Genomic DNA, 20,400 nt, shown 5'->3' with positions numbered 1-20,400 from the left:
CATATCCTCAGAAATTACTTATCAACCCAATGTCCCAAACTTGCACCATCTTACTTAGAATCAATAGCACCATTAAAATGCTTCTTTTGAAGGGAAAATTTCAAATAATTCTTATGGTAGCACATTAAGGTTCACCTGGTACGGGAAAAGGTTACGTTATGGAAACCCAAATATATTGGGTCATACAATTACAAAAACAAACGCTGTACAATCTCGAATACATGCCCAGGACCAAATCGTTCTGTCTGAGTTATCTTTAATATCCATTAGCAGTCTGAGTGCCGATCCTGAAATACTGTATATTTCGCGACATACGATTTGTGCCACTAAATCTGTTCGTGAAACTATTGATTTCAGAAAGGAATAAATACACAAAAGAATCAATTCGAAATCATCTTCATGCACCACTCAGAAACCATTTCAACTAAATTGGATATTCACTTCAAGCCATCGACATGCTATTGATTGAATCTAAAGCAAAATTAAGTTTGCAGCAGGTTGTTGGATTTCAACCAATTTAGAATACATTCGACTTGATCAGACCTTTTTCTATCACCAAGTGATATTCCTTACAGCAGCCAGATCCAACCCAACACCACCTTTGACATGTCCTACTAAATCTTGGTTTTTCAGCATAACTAACATTTATTGGAACTGATAAGTAATTGGTATGAATGTTTACTGTAATTGAAGTAGGTAATCACTTTGATTGCATGTTCCCCTCGCTTAGGTTTTCGGACATTCAATGCGTCTTATTAAAATGACTTGAAACGTCTGATTATTACAGCATATCTTTGCCAATAATTCGATACTTTTAAGCAATTTGGTTTTGTATCTTTATGGTTAGAGCATGGCACATAATCTTCATGTTTAGCTTTCTGTACTTTAATTTCAAGACGTTATAACCCTTGTTATTATCCCTTCCTGCCCTGTTTTTCGTAGCGTTATATTATGTGGAAAAAACTAAATAATTTTCAAGAAAGGTAGGTCAGCATAATTGCTCTAGCTTTCGTAGGATTTTTATTTTAGTACCTTCCTTCGAGATTAATTGTAAAGATTCAGTATTATAAATTAGTGCAGGGATTACTCGTTTTTAAACTTTTAGCTTTTACTTCATACGATTACAAACCGATTTCATTTGCAATTATAAATAGTTTATGTCATTGCTGCCAGCATTACAGATCGTCAGTTTATCCAGACAGCTATGGCGCAATATTGATTAATACACCTCATTTGCTTTCTATAAAGTTTCTCGTTTAAACATATTGTATTTCAATTTGTATTTCCCAGTATACATTGGATTCCATTGGGATTCATTTATTACTAATAAATTTAGTTAACTGAACCTTGGATGCTGATAATACCACGAACGCTAGAGGAAGGGCCCATATATACCTATCACAATGTAAAAGGGTTGTCTCCAACCGAATTTGTCATTCTCTTTCACCAAAATATTTATAAATTTTGTTTTTATTGCATGTTATTGTCTGGCATGCATTGTATTCAGATAAAGCTGCAATAAGATTATATCTATGTTGGACAATCCATACAAGGACACATCGTCTATATAGCATGCGGCATAACATTTGTAACATGTACAAGTAAAGCAACTCTTGACGAAATTAGATCCCATGGCAAAGATCGCTATAAACATAACACGGCAAGGATGAAAGTTGTAAGGAGAAATGCCTGAAGAGGAGAGTGTGAATCATAACAAACAAAACGTGTTTTAGGCCCAGAGGCAGACGAACTGGGACGTGGAAATTGGAACCTAAGCATGTACGACAACACAACAGCAGAATATGGTATAAAACTTATATACACAAAATCCTTCACAACTTTCCGCACAAATGGTGTCACTTCAATTTTCCAGTAGATTATCGTAACTCTCAATCGGAGAGTGGTGCAAAAATAGAAACTATCTGGTATGAATTTTTATATAAAATGGACATTGTGTTATGTCCTAACGTACAATAGCTAGCTACTGGGCATATATCGATCTAAACATGTTGAGATTAGAAAGTGTCTCCTTCTTCTCTACCACAATTTTTGCACGAGAGTATGATTCCGACGAGCTTTAGAGGTACTTTTACCAATATATATCATACGATAAGTTAACTTGTCCCCAGTGCGTTAAGAGGTCTCCATGTAGGTCTAAAAGAACATGCAAGCTGGGAAATGAGTTTAGTCTGAATAAAATGTTAGCGTACCGGAACCACCTCTAATAATGATCCAAGAAGGGAAGTTCCACGTCATATTGTAACTCAATAGTTTCTTTGTTTTGGGGTTGTTCTTGTGTCTTTTATTTGGACAAGTCCAGTCAAAGTCAGATGCTAAATCGGCGTTTATATGTTTTATGAAACTTCCATTCGAATTTTACCGACATTTCATTCTCTTGTTTAAAGACATCCTTGTTTCTTCTTAGACAATATGGTTCCTTTTTTAAATTTTAATAGTATCATCGACCCAATTTACAAGAGCTATAACGGAGACAATCACTGGTTACCCCTTTTGCGTTTTTTTTTTCTTCTTTTCTTTCCACCCCAGTGGTCACTTACTATTAGGAAATCACAGTACAGTATTGCCCTTCATACAACGGGTATGATCATTGACCCATTTGTTGAATGAATTTTGATAGGATATTAAGCCTACGTCAATATTAAGCGATCTCGCCTATTACATGGTACAATTTTTGTGTCACCCTTGACGAACGTTATGGTGCCGGATCACTGTATTTGTCCGTAAAGTGTAACCGCTTGGTACTTATTACGATTCACATGAATTTCATATGGAGTACTGGTTGCGATTGTATTAATTCCTTTTTTGACTGGTTGTTGTTATGCTAATAAAGAGATAATTTTATGTGGCTAATGATCTTTCATGTCAAGATAAAGGATTTATATGCCTTGTGAGTGTTTTAGAATGGATTGTGAACTTAATATATATCTGCAAAAAGCGACTTTGTTTATAAGACAACATTCGATATCTGTGTTTTCATTTGATGTAAATGACGATGATGATAACGATGATGACGAAGACGATAATGTTGATGATGATGATGTTGATGATGATTATATATTTTAATGTTTGCACTTCTGACTATTTGAGGTCAGATTGGTCTTCAACGGGGAAGCATGCGAGCTCCATGTACTTTGGGCTAGGTCATTGTGTTCATTAGCTCTAACAGTGTTTCTAGAAATCGCCCTCAGCTAAGTAGCAAACAGTCCGTATATTTGCTTTCTAAACTAACAAAAAAAGATAAAATTATGCGTCAATTTTCCGTTTAATATTTCTGATCTTTCACTTCAGTATAAATTATTGAAAGACGTGATCTGAATTTTTTAAATTTTGTTCTGAGATTATTGTATTGTGGCGTAATGTTAAGTTTTTTAGAAACTTATCGAGCCATGCACCCATTATTTACTCAATGTGCCGGAAAATCCAACCCAATGTGTTGTATACGAAATCATTCAACGGTTTCAGAATCACTATGGCTATCAACAGGAACAATTTCCCCTGGGATAGATAACTAGTTATGCCACAGTAAACAAAACGAGATTATTAACTATTAAAAGGACACCATGAGGACTATACAAAACTGAATGATTAAAAGAGTATCAAAACTGATGTTTTAAAGAGCACTTGCAATGTTTCACAAGCTCTCATCTTTAACCATAAATTCCAAAATTTAGTATTCGTCCTAGAAATGTTTCAATTGACAATCATTGCTGACAACGTGATTAAGATGATTCATTAAAGAATCATAAACATTATATTTTATAATACTGTTAGTAGCAAGCTGTGACCGTGTTTTGAATACGAATCATTACTGCCGATACTTGTTTCGTGTCTCAGTCAGCAATTGTCTTTTCCAGGGGTTAGATCTCGGTAGATACTGTAAATATGCAACTACTGAGCATGAAGCGTATATCAGCATCAGTTACCATTTTTCTTTTTTTGTTTCGTGTGAAATCAGGTAAGATTGTAATACTTTTTTGTTGTTTTTAACATCAACTTTTAACGGTAAAGGTTAGTATAGGCTACAAATTATTATATTTTAGCGACATTCATCGTCAATTATTTCCATATCCTTTACTGCCTGAAATAGAATTCACCCTCTCTCTATTTCTTATTGTATCTATAAATCTTAATATTTGTTACACTGATATATGGTTCTCAAAAAAATTCCTGTTTGCATATTCCACGTTTACTAATAAAATATAAACATATACATAATGGAATTGGTCAATACCAGTTTGTTTATCATAAGTATGTACACTCTTACCAAGATAAAAAGATAGCTATCGCCTACATCTAATATGCCTCATCTACATAAGTAACAGGTACATAAAAATCATAGATGCTCCTCTATCTTACAGATGTTTATGTTATACTATTTTGCTGGATTTGTTGTAAGTTAAAATGACCACTTCTAGAGTTACTATCAATAAGAAAGTTTAGTTTTACGATGAAGTTTTATAATTGCCTCTATCTATGATAGCATAAATGAACCAGTTTTTCATTATGTATTAACATGTTATGCATGTTACCAATTTTAAATATTACCACAATAACTTATACAAAATGTAAAACAATTGTTACACTCATTAAATAAAACTGTAATGTTCTTTTTGCGCTACATATACCTGTCAAATTGCTAGACGTTTTCAATACATTTTTTCCGGTGCTGATTCTACACAAAACGTTACGATTGTATGCACAAAATAATGTTTCCAAAAAATAGGCTACAGTTACGACGCAACAGCTAAAATTGTAACGAAAAAGATTCAGGAAAATTGTTTCATCATACTCGGTATTCTTACAAAATGTGTGATATTAAGTTTGTGAGATCACATCCACGAATGGATACACTGAACACTATACTGTAAAAAGATTAAGTAAAGAACTTTCTTCAATATTCATTTTTGTTTACCTCAGAGAATGACTGGACACTTTGGTCATTAGATCCTGATTATCTAGACAACCCGATTACATCCGTAATACTTTGGTACAAGTCCGTCACCAGCAAAACGTTGTGCCTGTTTGAATGTACATACGACTCCAAGTGTATGTCCGTATTTTACCATCAGCAAAACAGTATATGCATGGGATCCTCCTCCTACCAACTAGGACTTCCGGCCGAGAAACAGGGAGACGCTGGTTGGGTTTACTACACACGTAAGCATGCTTAAGGTTACATACATACATACATACATACATACATACATACATACATACATACATACATATCAAAGGAAACAGTGGGGATAATGTATGTGAGTTAGATATCGGCAATGTTGTTCGTGGCTGCCAGCTGTGGCAGCTCTGCATTTCTGGCTGTTTGGAACTTTTCGCCGCTGTTTGGCGGTTAACTTAATCTAAGATATTCATAATTGTATTATGTTTGCCTATGATGTTCATTTTCTAGCTCTCTGGTATCTTCTATGCATTTTGCTTAATGCATTGTACAGCCAATATTACAACAATAGCAGCAATAACCGCAATTTCATTACAGTGTTGAGATGTATTTCACTTGTCCACATATAATACTCTTCTGCACCCAAGGCGTTTTCCTTTGTGAATATTAAACTTTAATATTTGTTTCTTCTCGAATAAGATTTGTATTTATGTTTTTGTTGCCTGCATTTCAAGTTGATACAACCTGCCAAACTCCTTTCTAAAATACATGGAAGATAGCAAAGATCAAAGAGTAAAAACAATATATGTTCTTAAGAACCGCAACGGTAAGTTCAAAACAATGTTAAGTTCGTAGCATCCATTTATTGCTAATAGCTTTAGTTAGATAAATCTTGTATTACACAGAAGGTGTGGTACGTGCTAGGGTACAGTAGTTGTATATTGGGCATATCCTTAACTAAACATTTTGATACAACGAATTTTGTCCTTCCTCTCGAGGAAGGGTCTTCATTTAGATTGTGACTCTTGTCTATAGCGCGACATAAAATGTGAGCGTACAAAAGCCACGTCTAATAACTATCCAAAAGCAATATTTTATGTAAGATGGTAACTCAGTACATCATTTGATAAGTCAGATTCAAATTTCCTATTTAAAAATGGGTCGTCACATGAGAAATAGCTGTTTTCTGTTCTTGGAAATTACCGCACATAATTTACCGCCATTTCATGCCTCTAATTCAAATATATCATTGTTTTTTAACCATGCAAAGTATATTTTTGGTTAATTTTAAAATTATTATTGATATAAAAGACAAAAGATAATATACCATTTAGAAACCATGTAATATTAATTTTATTATACGTATAGTTATGGGGTTATTTGATTAAGTGCTATAGATTATCAATGGTTATTTAGCGTTCATTTTGGCTTGCCACGTTAGTGGTAACTAGCTATTAGGAAGTCACAGTATAGTGATGTCCTTCATAGACTTCATGTATGTGAATGTATCCTACTTTGAATGAATATATTTGAGATATTAAGCCTCTCTCATTATTAAGCGACCCATTTTATCACATAGAACGATTTGATTTTCTGTGTCAGCCTTGAAGAATACTCTAGTGCGAGATCATTGTATTGGGGGATTTTGGTACAACTGCTGTCTATTCACTACGATTCGTATGAGTTTTGTTTTGAGAGTCTGTTGCGATTATATTAAGTAATTGTTTGATTGGCTGGATGAATTGTTAATTAGTCGATGCTTTTCTTCGGCGAATCAACGCATTAAGGTCTCTGTTGTGTCAAGGTAAAAAGGCTGATATGCCATGGATACCATTTTAGAAATGAATTGTGAACTCTATTTATCTCAGTTTAAGGCGCCCTCGCAAGTAACGAAACATTATGCATATCTGCCACCATTATTTGATGCAAATGATAGCAATGATGATTATGGCTTATAGTGTTTTTAGTTCCGTACATTGTGGGCGACACCTATATTCAACGGGGAACCATGCGAGCCCCATTTGCTTTGCGTTAAGTCTCTGTCTGCAACAGCTATAACAATATAATGTATCCCTATATATCATAATTTATTAACGTGCAAACGTTCCGCAAAATTCTTTCCACATAATTATATAAATATGTATAGCTATGAGAAAGCCTTATTTTAAATAGTTGGTTTTAAAACTGTTTATATATTTACCGATTTATGTCATCTTAGAATGCGCCTCAGATTGAACAAGAGATAGGTAGGATAGAGCAGCAAGAATGAGCTTATCTCTAGCTCTTTTTTGTTATCAATATTTATTGTTACAATGTTTCTGATGTGAATAATGAAGGCATAGCCTTGTGAAGATTAAGATGTCCTAATAAAACAAAACAGATTGTAAATATAATAATATAATACTCCTAGTCAATAACTGAGAAGTGCTTAAGTACTAATGTTTACATCCAAATAAATAAAAATAGAGAAAGTGAAGAAACAAGAAACAAAATATAAAGAAGTTGTCACTTTCGTTGTGGGAGACGGTAGATTATTATTTAATTGAGTATAAGTACATTGCATGACGTGACTTGTGTTTCCTGTTGTCTTGAGATTATAACGTTGTGTCGCAATACTAAGTAGGTAAAAACCTTATAGCGTCTTGTGTGTGCGTTAAAGCACCTATTACGTGTTGGACAAAGTCCAATCAGAATACAATGTACCGTATAACCCCAATCGATGCCTTTGCTTACGCAACTACGCAACGGTGTCATGTAGATCACGATTATAAGCATGCGTACTTTCCCCCAAGACCATTCCATTATTCATGAAACTGTGAACAAAGCGAGATTATTGACTTTTACACAAAACGCCATATGATGACAGTAAATGCTGCATATTACAGCTGCATATTACAGTGAGTGTCAAATTTATATTTTTGATATGCATGATTACAACGCTTCATAATCCATCATTTTTTAAGCCAGAACTCCGCAAACTAGAAATTAGTCATCAAAGAATGTTCCAGTAGAGAAGCAGTTCTTAAACCTTGATTAGAAAGAAACAATATATTTTATTTATAATGTTGGTATAAAACTGTATAAGGAAATTACCGCTATTTACGTTCAGTCCATCTATGTGTGTCACTTTTCCACATACATAACATAGTTTTGCTTTGCGAATCTTGAACATTAATATCTTATTTTATTCTTCTCAAAATTTGCTTGTAAATAATTCATGTATCGTCCGCGTGTCATGTTGACATGATTTTCAAAATTGCTTTATAAAAAAATGAAACATCACTAAGACAAAAATATTCAAATAATCTTAGAAAGCTAATGCTTAAATTTAAAAGATTGAACAAGAACAAACTATAATCTCACAATGATATAAATGATTCAATATCACCGACTATCGTGATACGCTGGCTAAACTGGAATATAAACCTAAAGCCCAAACGATGATAGCAGACTGATGCATAATGACCTTTGTAGCTATCGAAACACCTGTCAATTCGCCTGTACTGACATGCCTTCCACACATCCATTAAATTGCGAAAAAAAAGCTTACAAAGCATTCTTGTCATGCACGCAAGCACATGCAACAGAACAAATAATTTAATTCATGCGTGTCCGGACAGTCTTGTGGAATTTTCCAAAATAGTTTAAACGCCTCATTGTAGCTTAGATACATTTCCGCTATCTCTGATTTCTAGCTTTGTTGGTGATGTTTGTTTGGTATTGAGTTAGGTGGATGTATTTAAACGGGACACAAATAATAATTACATAAAACAATGCATTGTTTATTATTAATCGTCCTACCTGTTTTAATTAATTTAGCAGGTATCTTAACACTGTTCTCAACTTCTGTGTTAATCTAGACAGAAACCCCTTTAGATTTCTTAGAATATAGAAGTATAATGTGCAATAAGTTTTACTATTGCTTCGCTTGCGTTTGAATGCTATGTAAGAATCGACCTCCGATATTACTTCCCTCTTACTTTTATTTTCATAGTATCAGTTCATCTATTTGCTGTACGCTAAGTAGAAATAACCCATTTTATCACATAGTTTAGGTCCGTTTATTTTGGGTAAGTTGAAATATTTTAGAAACTTAAAGGATTATTTTCCCCTTTTGTTTTTGCCCACAATATTCTCCAAAATCAGATATGTTTTTAGTTTTCTTATTCATTTTAGTAGAACAACTACTAAGATTATTTTTATCTGTAATTTCTAATCACCAACAAAGTATTATTTTAATGACATTTATTTTAGAGAGAAAATATTTTCAGGAGATTTCTTTTTGTTAAATGAATGAACAAATTATTTTCAAATGACCAGTGGCCAGTCTGTTTCATAATCATATTCGTAATCTTCAGAATCAGTTCTTTTTGGCCAGTCAGTGACAATTATTGCTTGTAAACATTCTTCACTATGAGTTCCTATTTAGGCATTTTAATAAGCAAACGACCGAGTCAGTTAGGATTAATTGTCCCGCTGTAACATTTCTTCATTAAGTTTGGAATGTGACTTGTTGTAAGTACCAACTTTGAACTTGAAAAGTCTATTTCACTTATTGTAAATGTATGTGCTAAAAAAAATAGTATAAGTTGTTAGGCAACTTGACAGATGATTCCATGCACTTGACCGTTATTCCTCAGCTGGTCCTCCACAAGACGCATATATATGGATCTGGAGTTGGTGCTATTGTATCCATCATAACTTTTCAAAACACGACTATCAATGTTCTCTCTTGTTTAGTGTAAAGTATTTCCAAATCTTCCCATTAGACCTCTGATAAATATCACAATAACTAATAACATTTAGTGAGAAAAAAGGAGAATAGTTAAATGTTTTTTTTTTTCTCTATCAAACGCTCATAAAAATCCTTTGTTCCATACTTTCCTATCTTGATCACATAAAACCTATTCAGGTTTATGGCCTTTAACAATTTCTCTGAAGACATCATTTATGTCATCTTCCTCTATGTTTTTTTTTTATTTCTCAGCCCATCCTTGCTTTATAAAAACATATAACACCTGTAAAGGTCAACTGCATATGCCTATCTTCAATCATACACGTGTCAGACACACAATTTGGTACTGGAATCGTTTTCTTGACTATTATTGTAACGTATCGATCGATTGTTCAGTTAGCCCTTCTAGTATTGCAAGGTACAATATGTTATATCTGTCTTTTTTATGTGTTATCATTGACGACTGGTCCATAGGTTATTCGACTTTCATATTCAGTGTCATTGTGTTTTCGTTTCTAGCCTTCTCATTTCATTTGTTTTTGTTATTGATGCCTTTTGATTTTCTATCATTTTTCTTCTCTTATGTCTATTCCCGCTAAAATTATATTGTTTCGTGTTAAAGACACGAGTTTTATTGAAGTGGTGGGAACTTTTTGTTATGAGTTTAACTGCAAACAACGGTGTTGACATCTGCAAACGACGTGCATGTATTTTCAAGCTAAACGGTTATTTAAGTCTGGTCCGATGAAGGTGGCTTACTTGACAACATGCAAAATAAAGAAACATGAGCCTTGCTATCCGATACAGAAAAGGTTACATTTTAAAGCGTTTGAATGACAATAGATCTACAGATTTCTTTCAATGATGGAAACGTTTTTGCATTTGGAACAGCAGCTACAACTTTCTGTTCCATGGTGCTAGAAAAAGACTATATAAAGCATTTATTTTAAAAGAATAAATATATCGCTTTTCACGTTAAAGAATATCTTGGATCCATAGAATGAGTTTTTCAATGGAATAAGAAATTTTCTAAAACTTAACTCATTTTCTCTCGTCATTAAAACCTGAAAGAGAACTCACTGGTTGTGGTCAGACTTCAGATATAAACAGACGACTTTAATTCATTCCATTCAGAATACTGCAAACTTCCACATTAACCTATAATATTGTAATAATATTCAGTGACAACAAAGGAAACCTGTAAACCTTTTTTGACATATTTGAATTCCCGTTTTAGTGATTTGTTTATATTCCGATAAAACGGAATAAAGCGCAAACTTTAATCGTAGATTTGCACGCTATCTCTTAGGATTTAGCCTGCAAAATATCAACCTTTAATCATTGGATGGACATTTTAGGAGTTGTTCTGACAAATAGGCAGATTCATCTCTTATACTTACGGTATATAGATTGAGTTTTCAACGTTGCAGTTGTCACCTGACATAAACCGATGGATCTTTTAGTCGTTAGAATTTTACGGGTTTTCAGCTCACTTCGTCGAAAACGAAAGGCTATAAGCACAGCCCGCAAGAAAGTCTCACCTTTGGACCATCTTGAGAAACGCATACAAATGACACCGATTTCATGATATTCACGGTAACTCATGTCCATGCAGTCCTAAAACACTGTAATATCTAACAATGAATTGACAAAAGGCAGGGGATATAATTTTCTAACAACTGTCTTTTTTACAGTTTATTATTCGATGGGTTCGTCTAATATTTAAAAATCATGCAATGCCTTTTAAGCATTATCGAACGCGTGAAATATTCAAAACAAATCTGTTGGCGAGATTGATTTGTTTGTTGTTCTTATTTTCTATGTTGTTGTTGTTGTTTTTGTTGATTGTTTTACGTGTGCCTTTCCCATTAGTTTTCTAAGTAAAAACAAAATTCCCTACGGTCTGTCATGTCTACTACTGTCCAGATGCAAAATAATGTAATGCAAGTGTCTATAAAATTTTGTTAAACATGCCCGAAATGTAACTCTAATATCCTTTGCTGAAAACTGCTTTCTACATGTTCACAAGCAGTGAGGAATGAAGACCCTGCCTTATAACACATCCAGTTAATCATATGGTGTTTGTAAGGCAATACTAAACCGTTTTGCATCCTTGACCATGAGTACACTTTTGACTGCAAGTGAATAATTCTCCATAGCTAGTTACTGTTTTGTCAGATATATAATGTATTAATATTATGTGCATATAGGTACGATTCACGTACAAAGCTGTATTTTATTAGTAGTTTCGAGATAAAATTGTGTATGTAAAGTGCTATTTTGGCTGAACCTTTTCTCACTGGTTTGTTTTTACTCGATGATTTAAATTTCTACCGAGAGCGATTTGTTTAAAGAAAAAAGTAAATTAATATCTGCGGTACAATTGTGACAATCTTATTCCTCAAATATCTCTAGTTCGTTCAGTATAGGGTGTGCGTTTCAAGAACTTTTGTGTGTTTTAATGATGTCGAGGTTGGTGTGATTCAAGAAGGTGTAACAATTTTAGGATAAAATTCGATGTGCTTCAACAGCTACGGTTGCTTCAAATTTGCCGTCTTTTAAAATGTATGCATGTGGATGGTTATGCAGTTTTATTTTGATAGCGAATTTAATAAAATGTAAGAGGGTTCATTCTGACTGAAACTCGTTAGTGCTAAATTATCTGTCGTTTGCATATTTTTCAGGCTTCTTTGCAAGGATTTTAATTTCATGCCAAAATATGACTGATATTACTAGTGCACGTGGGAATGGTTGCTACGTAAAATTATGATTATCCAAAAACAGCATGAAATGTAACACACGCCACTTGCAAATGTAGGGAGTTAAGAAAACGTGGCATTTCCATGACTGCATAATGGGCAATGGCAAGAGGCAGAAATCTGACACGTTCCCCATTTTTATTGAATATTTAAATTTCACGTTTTGTGTTACTATTGGAAACCAATCTTAAATTTATCAAGGGATGAAGGTCATAAGAAGCAAAAGCATGGTATTACACTATTATTTGGAGTCAAAATAAGAGGTATTGCAACTCGGTAACCATTCTTCATATTCACGCTATAAAATAATTTTCAGTCAGGTTACGTCAAATAATTATTTTGGTTCGAGTAGTTTGCTTTGTTGGTATTTAATTCCTGCTTTCGCCACTTTCGGCACATATTTTAATGGTGATTTGTAACGAAAGATTACCGATACCAGTTTCAGTAAACTTGAAGGAATTACACTGTTGAAATGTACAGTAGATGAAGTCATGTGTGAGTTAATTTGGAGCAAAGCTGCACAAATAGGTACCGTAATACTCCTAATACGATTTATGATCATATATTAGGGACATATAGGATTGAGCAAACTTCAAATTGATTTTTAAAATTATATTCTGAGTGAATGTGATGAAATCATGTCCATTCAAATGTCTGAAATGCAATGTTTAGCTCCTTATATATGAAATATCCCTGATACTCATTAGAGTGGGGAGGGGGTAGGATTGCTGTTGTGGCTTGCGTCTTCCGATTCTTGCATTCTTACAATTGCTGACATGACCCATACCAAAGAACTGAAAATGAACGTACAGCTTCTCAAATCTGATACAGAAACCCTCGCCCAGACGTTTTAGTCTCAATGAGATTTTCTGTACTTATTCACTCTATCAATCTCAAAATAAAAGCATTCGCTTCTGTTTATAGCGCGTCTTATATTCATTGTTACTACTATAAACAAGTTGTAACATTTGCCACGTTTCATTTAAAATACACAATATAGACTGGTGTATTCTTCTGTATACAATATGTATGTAGTCAAAGTGTAAGACCTTTCAGGACTTTTATGCATTCAGTTTAATAAAATGTATTTATTAAGGTAGCCACATTTGACGTTTATTTTGCTTATTATATGTCTCAAAATCCTGACTATCCCATGGATATGCACACTGAAAGCAGTGTGAATGGGCCCTTGTCATTTTGATTATCCATGTGTTGTTTGGTTTATGGTGTTAAGAATACTGCGTTCTATAGGTATATAAAATGTTAAGCATAAATTTCCAACTTTGAATACTGATGTGCCTTTTTGAAACAAATTTGGTTCCCCACACGAGCGTCCTCAGTGTGAACGCATGTTGAACCTTACCACAAATAAAATCCATTTGTTGCTTGTCAGTGTTTGTGGTTTTTACGGACTTGAAATGGTATGCTCAATAGGCTTTATGAATATATGTTTAAAACAATCGACAACATTCGTCGAAAACTTTATTTCCCCTTGTGCAGGCACATTGAATGCTGCTGTGGTTCATTTGGTGGTAGTGAATGCATGTATTTTTTAAAAGAATCTACAAATTACGTTCTATAGAATAATACGCCCCATTGACAAAATTGATCTCGGTGTCTTGAACGTTTGATTTTCGCGTCAACGGGTAATTGTATGCTCGATATGGTGTTAGTACACAGTTTTAGGATTTTATAAATCTTTGTATAAACCGTTTCTTATCAATCATTGTCAACCAATTTGTTTAGGCATCCCTTAATTTATGTTGATAGTACATTATAAATTTCAGCATTAATAAACACTCCATGCTTAGATATAGCATTAGGACTAATTGCAATGGAAGTAAAGTTACTTTGCACTGTGTCGAATATTCATTAAAGCATTATTGATAAGAGAATTTAATATATATAAAATATGTGTGTGTGTGTGTGTGTGTGTGGTAAACATTGATATGACTCTGTAACTCAGTACGCTTATATTGTGTATCGCACATAAAGGTCCCCTTATTCGATTGGTTGGTGGTAGAGACAACCATGAAGGGAGAGTTGAGATTTACTACAATGGTACGTGGGGTACGGTGTGTGACGATCGCTGGGATAACGATGACGCTGCAGTTGTCTGCAGAATGCTCGACCACAGGTAAAAACAATTAACCATTCTTACATTTTTACGAATTTCTTTAAAGTAAACATTTTCTGGATATTCAAGTTTCAAGGCTTTAAGAATTAGATCTGTTTTGTTTTTAAATCAAAGTCCATTTTCGGGGCATTAGCAAAACTTGGGAAAACTTTTCATATCTTGTTTGTTGACTGCAGTCATTCAACCGTCTGCAAATTTGACTTTCATATTCTGATCACAATCATTCTAGCAATAACATTAAATCTAATTACTACTAAATTGTATTCATCCCTACACTCTTCGATGGACGCATATATATATATATATATATATATATATATATATATATATATATATATATATATATATATATACCACCCGTCAAGAATAAATATTAAATATAACTACACGGGTATTGTTAAAAATAGATCTAAGTTGTTTAGACTCAGAAAATGAGAACACTTCTTTGCAAAATAATGCCCTATGCGAATGCTGTCAAACCCGCCGGCTGATTTTAAATGGCCCGCCAGAGCTCGAGCAGCTATCTAGTCGTTGTTTTTCAGTTTTTGCCGCTGCGGCCCTCGTCTTCAAGTAAAACATTTGTCAGTGGCCCATGGTGTCAAAAGGATTGGACAGCACTGCCCTGAGCAATAATAAAAAGCATGACAAGGGCAAAATCTCTTCCTAAAATGGAAATTACTCTTTAACACAAATAATTGTTTGGGGAACATAGCAGCTGTTAAATTAGTACTACATAATCCCCTAGACGTTAGCATCGTTTAGATCGACAGGATCAACTTAACAATTTCAAAACAGAATGAGAGAATGGGACCTCTTTTAAATAACATCAGTTTGATACACAGTCGGCGAGTAACAACTTTTCTATTCACACACTTGCATATTGAGTCAAAAGACCAACCACAACATGCTAGAAAAAAAAAGATTCTTTAGATATCTCGATGGATTTAAGACGTTTCACTTCAAATTAACTACCTAAATTTAAGTGCTTCCAATACCTTTTATTTAGTGACCTCGATATATTTTGCTATTGTAATAGCGACATTATTTGTATTGGTCGTGTTCAGTTTTATGTATTCCTGTTATTGGTATGAATTTACCCCAGCAGGACTAGAAATAATCGTTGATTTAGTAAAGAATAAAGGTTTTTGAAAATATTATTTCCTAGATAATCTATCTTTAATCCAGACAAACCTTTTCATGTTTTAGATCCATTACATTCCATCCCTGTCCGTTCTGCATTAGAAGCGTTTCGTGTTCCCCCACAACATTAATTTTATGGCGATGATACATGATACATCTTTCTAGTATCGAATTTATTATTGGGAATCAATACAAATGAAAATTAATTTAAAACAAGGTTGACATTATGAATATGGTATCAAGGCCTCATTTCATTTATACAAAATACTACTACAAATACCATTTTCCCCCTTTATTATGACATTTCGTTCGATTTCACAGTACCGCTGGAGCAGTGGCAATGAGCGAAGCAAGGTTTGGCGCGAATGACAATCTGGATATATTTCTGGATGAGGTAGGATGTCTCGGAAATGAATCATCTATTCACATCTGCAATCACTTAACGTGGAAAGAACACAACTGCAACCACACTGAAGATGCGGGTGTGCGATGTGGTACGTATCTGGTCTTGCAAGACAACTTGTAAGACAATATACATATTTTTGGACATTTGTTGTATACATGAGGCGTACGTTCTGTATCATTCGATTGTTACATATTGACAAGTCAATGAACACCGGGTTTGCTTCTTTTCTGATACGAAAACGTTATAACAAGGTACGTTTCTGATTGCGATCTTATTCGTCAACATCAGTCGTATTCCGTATAATTAGCTAAACTAAAGCTTTCAATGTCTTTAGAAACAAAAATGAAACGATGAAAACTCCCATACAACAAAGTGGATTCGACCAGCCTAGCGTTTTTTGATGTGAAGCCATATTTTATACAACAATAACTTGCAAATATAAATTAAGGTGTGAGAGTTTAACAGAGTCAACTGCACGCACAAAAACAGAAATTTACAGTTTCCGTTTACAAATGTTGCCGGAATAAGAATCCTTGAATGATTATCATTATTATTATTAGTAGTAGTAGTAGCAGTAGTAGTAGCAGCAGTAGTAGTAGTAATAGTAGTAATATTTATTCAATATTGAGTGAGAAACTCATGCACGGTAATACATGTAGACAGTGCATGCAACAAATATTTCACAGTAGAGCCAATTAATGCTATATCTTTCTATAGAGGGTCACTGTGTTCATCATTGAATAAAATACAGTTAATAAAAACAAACCAGATATCACATCCAATATTTAGAATACTTTTAAATATTGGTGGGAATTATAAGCGGATTAAGCATATTTGCATTGCGTTATTACTGAACGTCTATCTACCAAGTGAGTGGAACCCAGTTTTAAATGACTTTGTAAAAACTAAAACGTCATATTGATCACTAGATGAGTACTTCCTTCCGAACTGCATGTATGTGTGGACCTAATACGAAGTAGTTCACTAATTTGGGTATGTAAAACGATATGCTAAACATAAAAGTATATTTCATTGTTTTCCAGATATTTCATATAGAATTGTATGTATTGCTTGATAACGTATAATATAAATATCAGATTTTCCGATATGAAATAATTTCATGCAAATCAAATATATCGGATTTGACAATACCTTTTTGTTTTCTTTTTCAGCTACATGAGATACGTGCGATACTGAGTGAAACTTTATCGCTGTGAAATAGTTTATATAAATAGTATTCGAACTGTATCTAAAAATAACAATGTTTCAATGAAGCAGAAATTGTGATGAAATATTCATAATGGAGCAGAGTATAAACATTGCCATTTAAGTAACTTTTATATTATTGCAATTTTTATCTTATATATATATATATATATATATATATATATATATATATATATATATATATATATATATACTTACGTGTGCTAAAGGCACCGTATCTGTTAGTGATGTTTATGAAATAATAAATACGTGTTATGTTATATTAGAAAAATCAACATAGCAATATTAGACTATATGTACAGTGTTTCATCATGCATGACTAAAAGCAAAGGAGATATTGAATACGCAAGTTGTTTTCTATATTGAACAGCAGTTGGAACGGTAGTCTTTCTACAGCTCTTAGTCGGCTATGCAGGTAGATGTTAAAGAAAAAGAGACAGGAAATTTAGTTTGTGTTTAGATTATATCAGTTGATGTTGCAATACACATTTCATTTCAAGGTTTCGAAATGTAACTAATTCATAATTATTCGAGTTTCAAATTCATAAAATCAGATTCTATTTTCTTTGTACAAGTTTGTTAGCAACTATATAAATTCTATAATATAATCATATACTTGCTATTATCAGGAACAGCAGATTCTCGTTCACCTGTTTTGTATTTTGTATGTCTTGGTTTGAAATGTAGACATACTACTGCTGTCAGGTCTACAATTAGAATATGTTTATAGTGTAGATTGTGATAGTGTATTCTGTGTCAGTAAAGCTCCAATGTGCAGAGAGATGATAAATAACTCATTAATTTAAACAAAGGAAACCCAAATACTTTCCCCTTTATGTTTGTGAACGATCATGTTACTATGATATTTTTCTGTAAACGAGCAGTTTTTGACGTATCATATAAGTTCAAAATGATATCGGCTGATTTGGGTACAATGATCATCAACTGCTTGATTATTTTTGTGTTCCATCTACGGTTGGGCTTTCTTACTTCAAACATGGTTCCATTTCAAACATCCAGACTGTTGTTATTATGTGTACTTATTTGGGCACACATTTCCCATGAGGACATAAAGTCATCCCTCATTACAATTTCATCACGCCAAGACAATTTCTTAGTCCATTCATTTCTAAAGCTGTAGATCCTAGAGATGCTCATTTTATAGCCTTCGATAGTTTAGATAATTCAAAACAATATACAAGGCTAATTGATATTGCTGTAATGAAAATTCCCCCATGAATATATAAGTAAATATAAGGGATTATTTGGAAGTTCCATTCATTCCTTGATTAATGCAGTCAATTTATCATAAGCTTCCACACATTATACGTTTATTCGAAAAGGATTTAATCCATTCCATTCGTGTCATCGATCTCTCTAACCCCACACTAATCATTCCTTCTTTACTCGTAAAGTATTGAATCCAAGGCATTCGTGACATCTAAATCTATGTATCCACGCTAATCATTCCTTGTTTATTCGTAAAGGATTGAACCCAAGTCATCCGTGTCATCAATCTCTCTAACCCCTCGCTAATCATTCCTTGTTTGTTCGCAAAGGAGTGAACCCAAGTCATTCGTGTCATCAATCTATCTGATCCCACGCCAACCCTTCCTTAAAAGGATATCTTAAGACATCAGACTTAGTAGTTCTATCTAAAGTAACACAAACTAAATCGTGTAACGGCTTTTTTCACTTTTGACTATGTTGTCTTTCTCGATAAACGTGGGTGTTACTAGATTTTCCTTTAGAAAGGTGAGTGTCTTTTTCCCGTATTAAATTCATTTTTGTAAGCAGACATTCATGGATATTTGGCTTTGTTCTCATATTATCCTGCTGAATTACCAATATTATTCAATCGTAATATTATTGTTCACGAACTAATCGAGCGTTAAATTATTTTTTCAATCACTTTTGAATTATAGTATCCATATGACTACAATAATATAAAAAGTATAATAATGTTGAAAATAATATATAGTTCCGTACTATATAGTTTCTTTTACGTTTCCTTCTTGTACGGACAATGTTGCAGAGGCAATGTTTCGTAGCAACATGGACGCGAAAAAAAACCTAATTTCAGACATATAAATGAAAATGGCGTTTAATTACATGTGTATTGATTTAACCAAGAAAATATTTGAATAACTTGAATCAAATACGTTTGATAATTTTTAGTATTACACCATATATAAAATTCACGAATAATAGGCAGTTTCATTCACTACAACGATTGTAAGATTAACCAAATAGCAGGATAGTACTATTGAATTGTTACTTGGTACCTAAGGTGGCTATTGTAAACAAATGATTTAGGTAGGACAAATGCAGAGTGATGAAGCGATAAAATTGATATGATTGAGAAGAAGTTGTTCAAGGGCGGTGACAGTAACGAGAGGTTGTAATGTATGTGTTGCAGTGTAACTTTATACTACATCTATAGATTCAGTCGGTGTCTACTTTATATAAACCTCGATACATCTGTAGGCTTTAAATAACACATTTGTGATAAATGAGACCTCACACCCCTGTCTAATGATGGATTAACCTGTGTCTTTTCTTTCTCATATAACAACATATTGTCTAAAATATGTTTTATATATTTCTGACCTTTGTGTGATATTTTTAATTTATTATTTTTTCACGGAATTTAATATTTAATTAAATGATCCTAATAGTATTTATTGTTGTATTCTGTCGTCACTACACTATGTGAAACGCCAAACAAATGGTAATATCTACTTAGTTAAAGAATTAAATATAGTCAAATGTACGATTATTGGAACCATTTAATTTAGATAGTTCTATGGACACTTGCATCATTTTTACAGTTAAAGTTCCTCTGCCAGCGTGGGTTCGTGTCTTGGATTCAGCCAATGTCGGTATGTGAGAAAGTTTGCCAGTAGCTTCTCGTGGGTCGATTGTTCTTTCCAGGGTTTTCTCACCCATGCGACAGAAAAAATCTAATTATTTTGCTAACCTTACTTTTCCTGTCGCAGTCTACTCATCTCAGACCAGTCGTCTCAGTCAAGGTGTCCACGCGCTCAGAACTACTTTTTAAAAAAGGAAACCCTTGTT

General features: G+C 33.5%; 1 protein-coding gene across 1 annotated transcript; it reads left to right on the top strand.

Annotated features, from left to right (window-relative positions):
* Positions 1 to 3,653: 3,653 nt before the first annotated feature.
* LOC149783419 (neurotrypsin-like) lies at positions 3,654 to 20,002 on the top strand. Its single transcript, XM_089931647.1, has 5 exons — positions 3,654 to 3,976; positions 4,939 to 5,178; positions 14,408 to 14,549; positions 16,011 to 16,183; positions 17,268 to 20,002. The coding sequence occupies exons 1-5, from the start codon at positions 3,904 to 3,906 to the stop codon at positions 17,273 to 17,275; spliced, it is 636 nt and encodes a 211-aa protein (XP_089787773.1). The 5' UTR covers positions 3,654 to 3,903; the 3' UTR covers positions 17,276 to 20,002.
* The last annotated feature ends 398 nt before the right edge of the window (positions 20,003 to 20,400 follow it).

Source organism: Sinohyriopsis cumingii, chromosome 14 (assembly GCF_028554795.1).
Source record: "Sinohyriopsis cumingii isolate HCF-2022 chromosome 14, ASM2855479v2, whole genome shotgun sequence".
In the NCBI taxonomy this organism is placed as follows: Eukaryota; Metazoa; Mollusca; class Bivalvia; order Unionida; family Unionidae; genus Sinohyriopsis; species Sinohyriopsis cumingii.
This window is presented reverse-complemented; position numbering and strand designations above follow the sequence as displayed.

Bases quoted from the DNA above. Each gene is read 5' to 3' on its own strand.
- LOC149783419 (XM_089931647.1), top strand. From the start codon at position 3,904: ATGCAACTACTGAGCATGAAGCGTATATCAGCATCAGTTACCATTTTT. The intron at 3,977-4,938 runs GTAAGATTGTAA...TGTTTACCTCAG, and splicing joins TTTGTTTCGTGTGAAATCAG to AGAATGACTGGACACTTTGG. The intron at 14,550-16,010 runs GTAAAAACAATT...TCGATTTCACAG, and splicing joins TGCAGAATGCTCGACCACAG to TACCGCTGGAGCAGTGGCAA.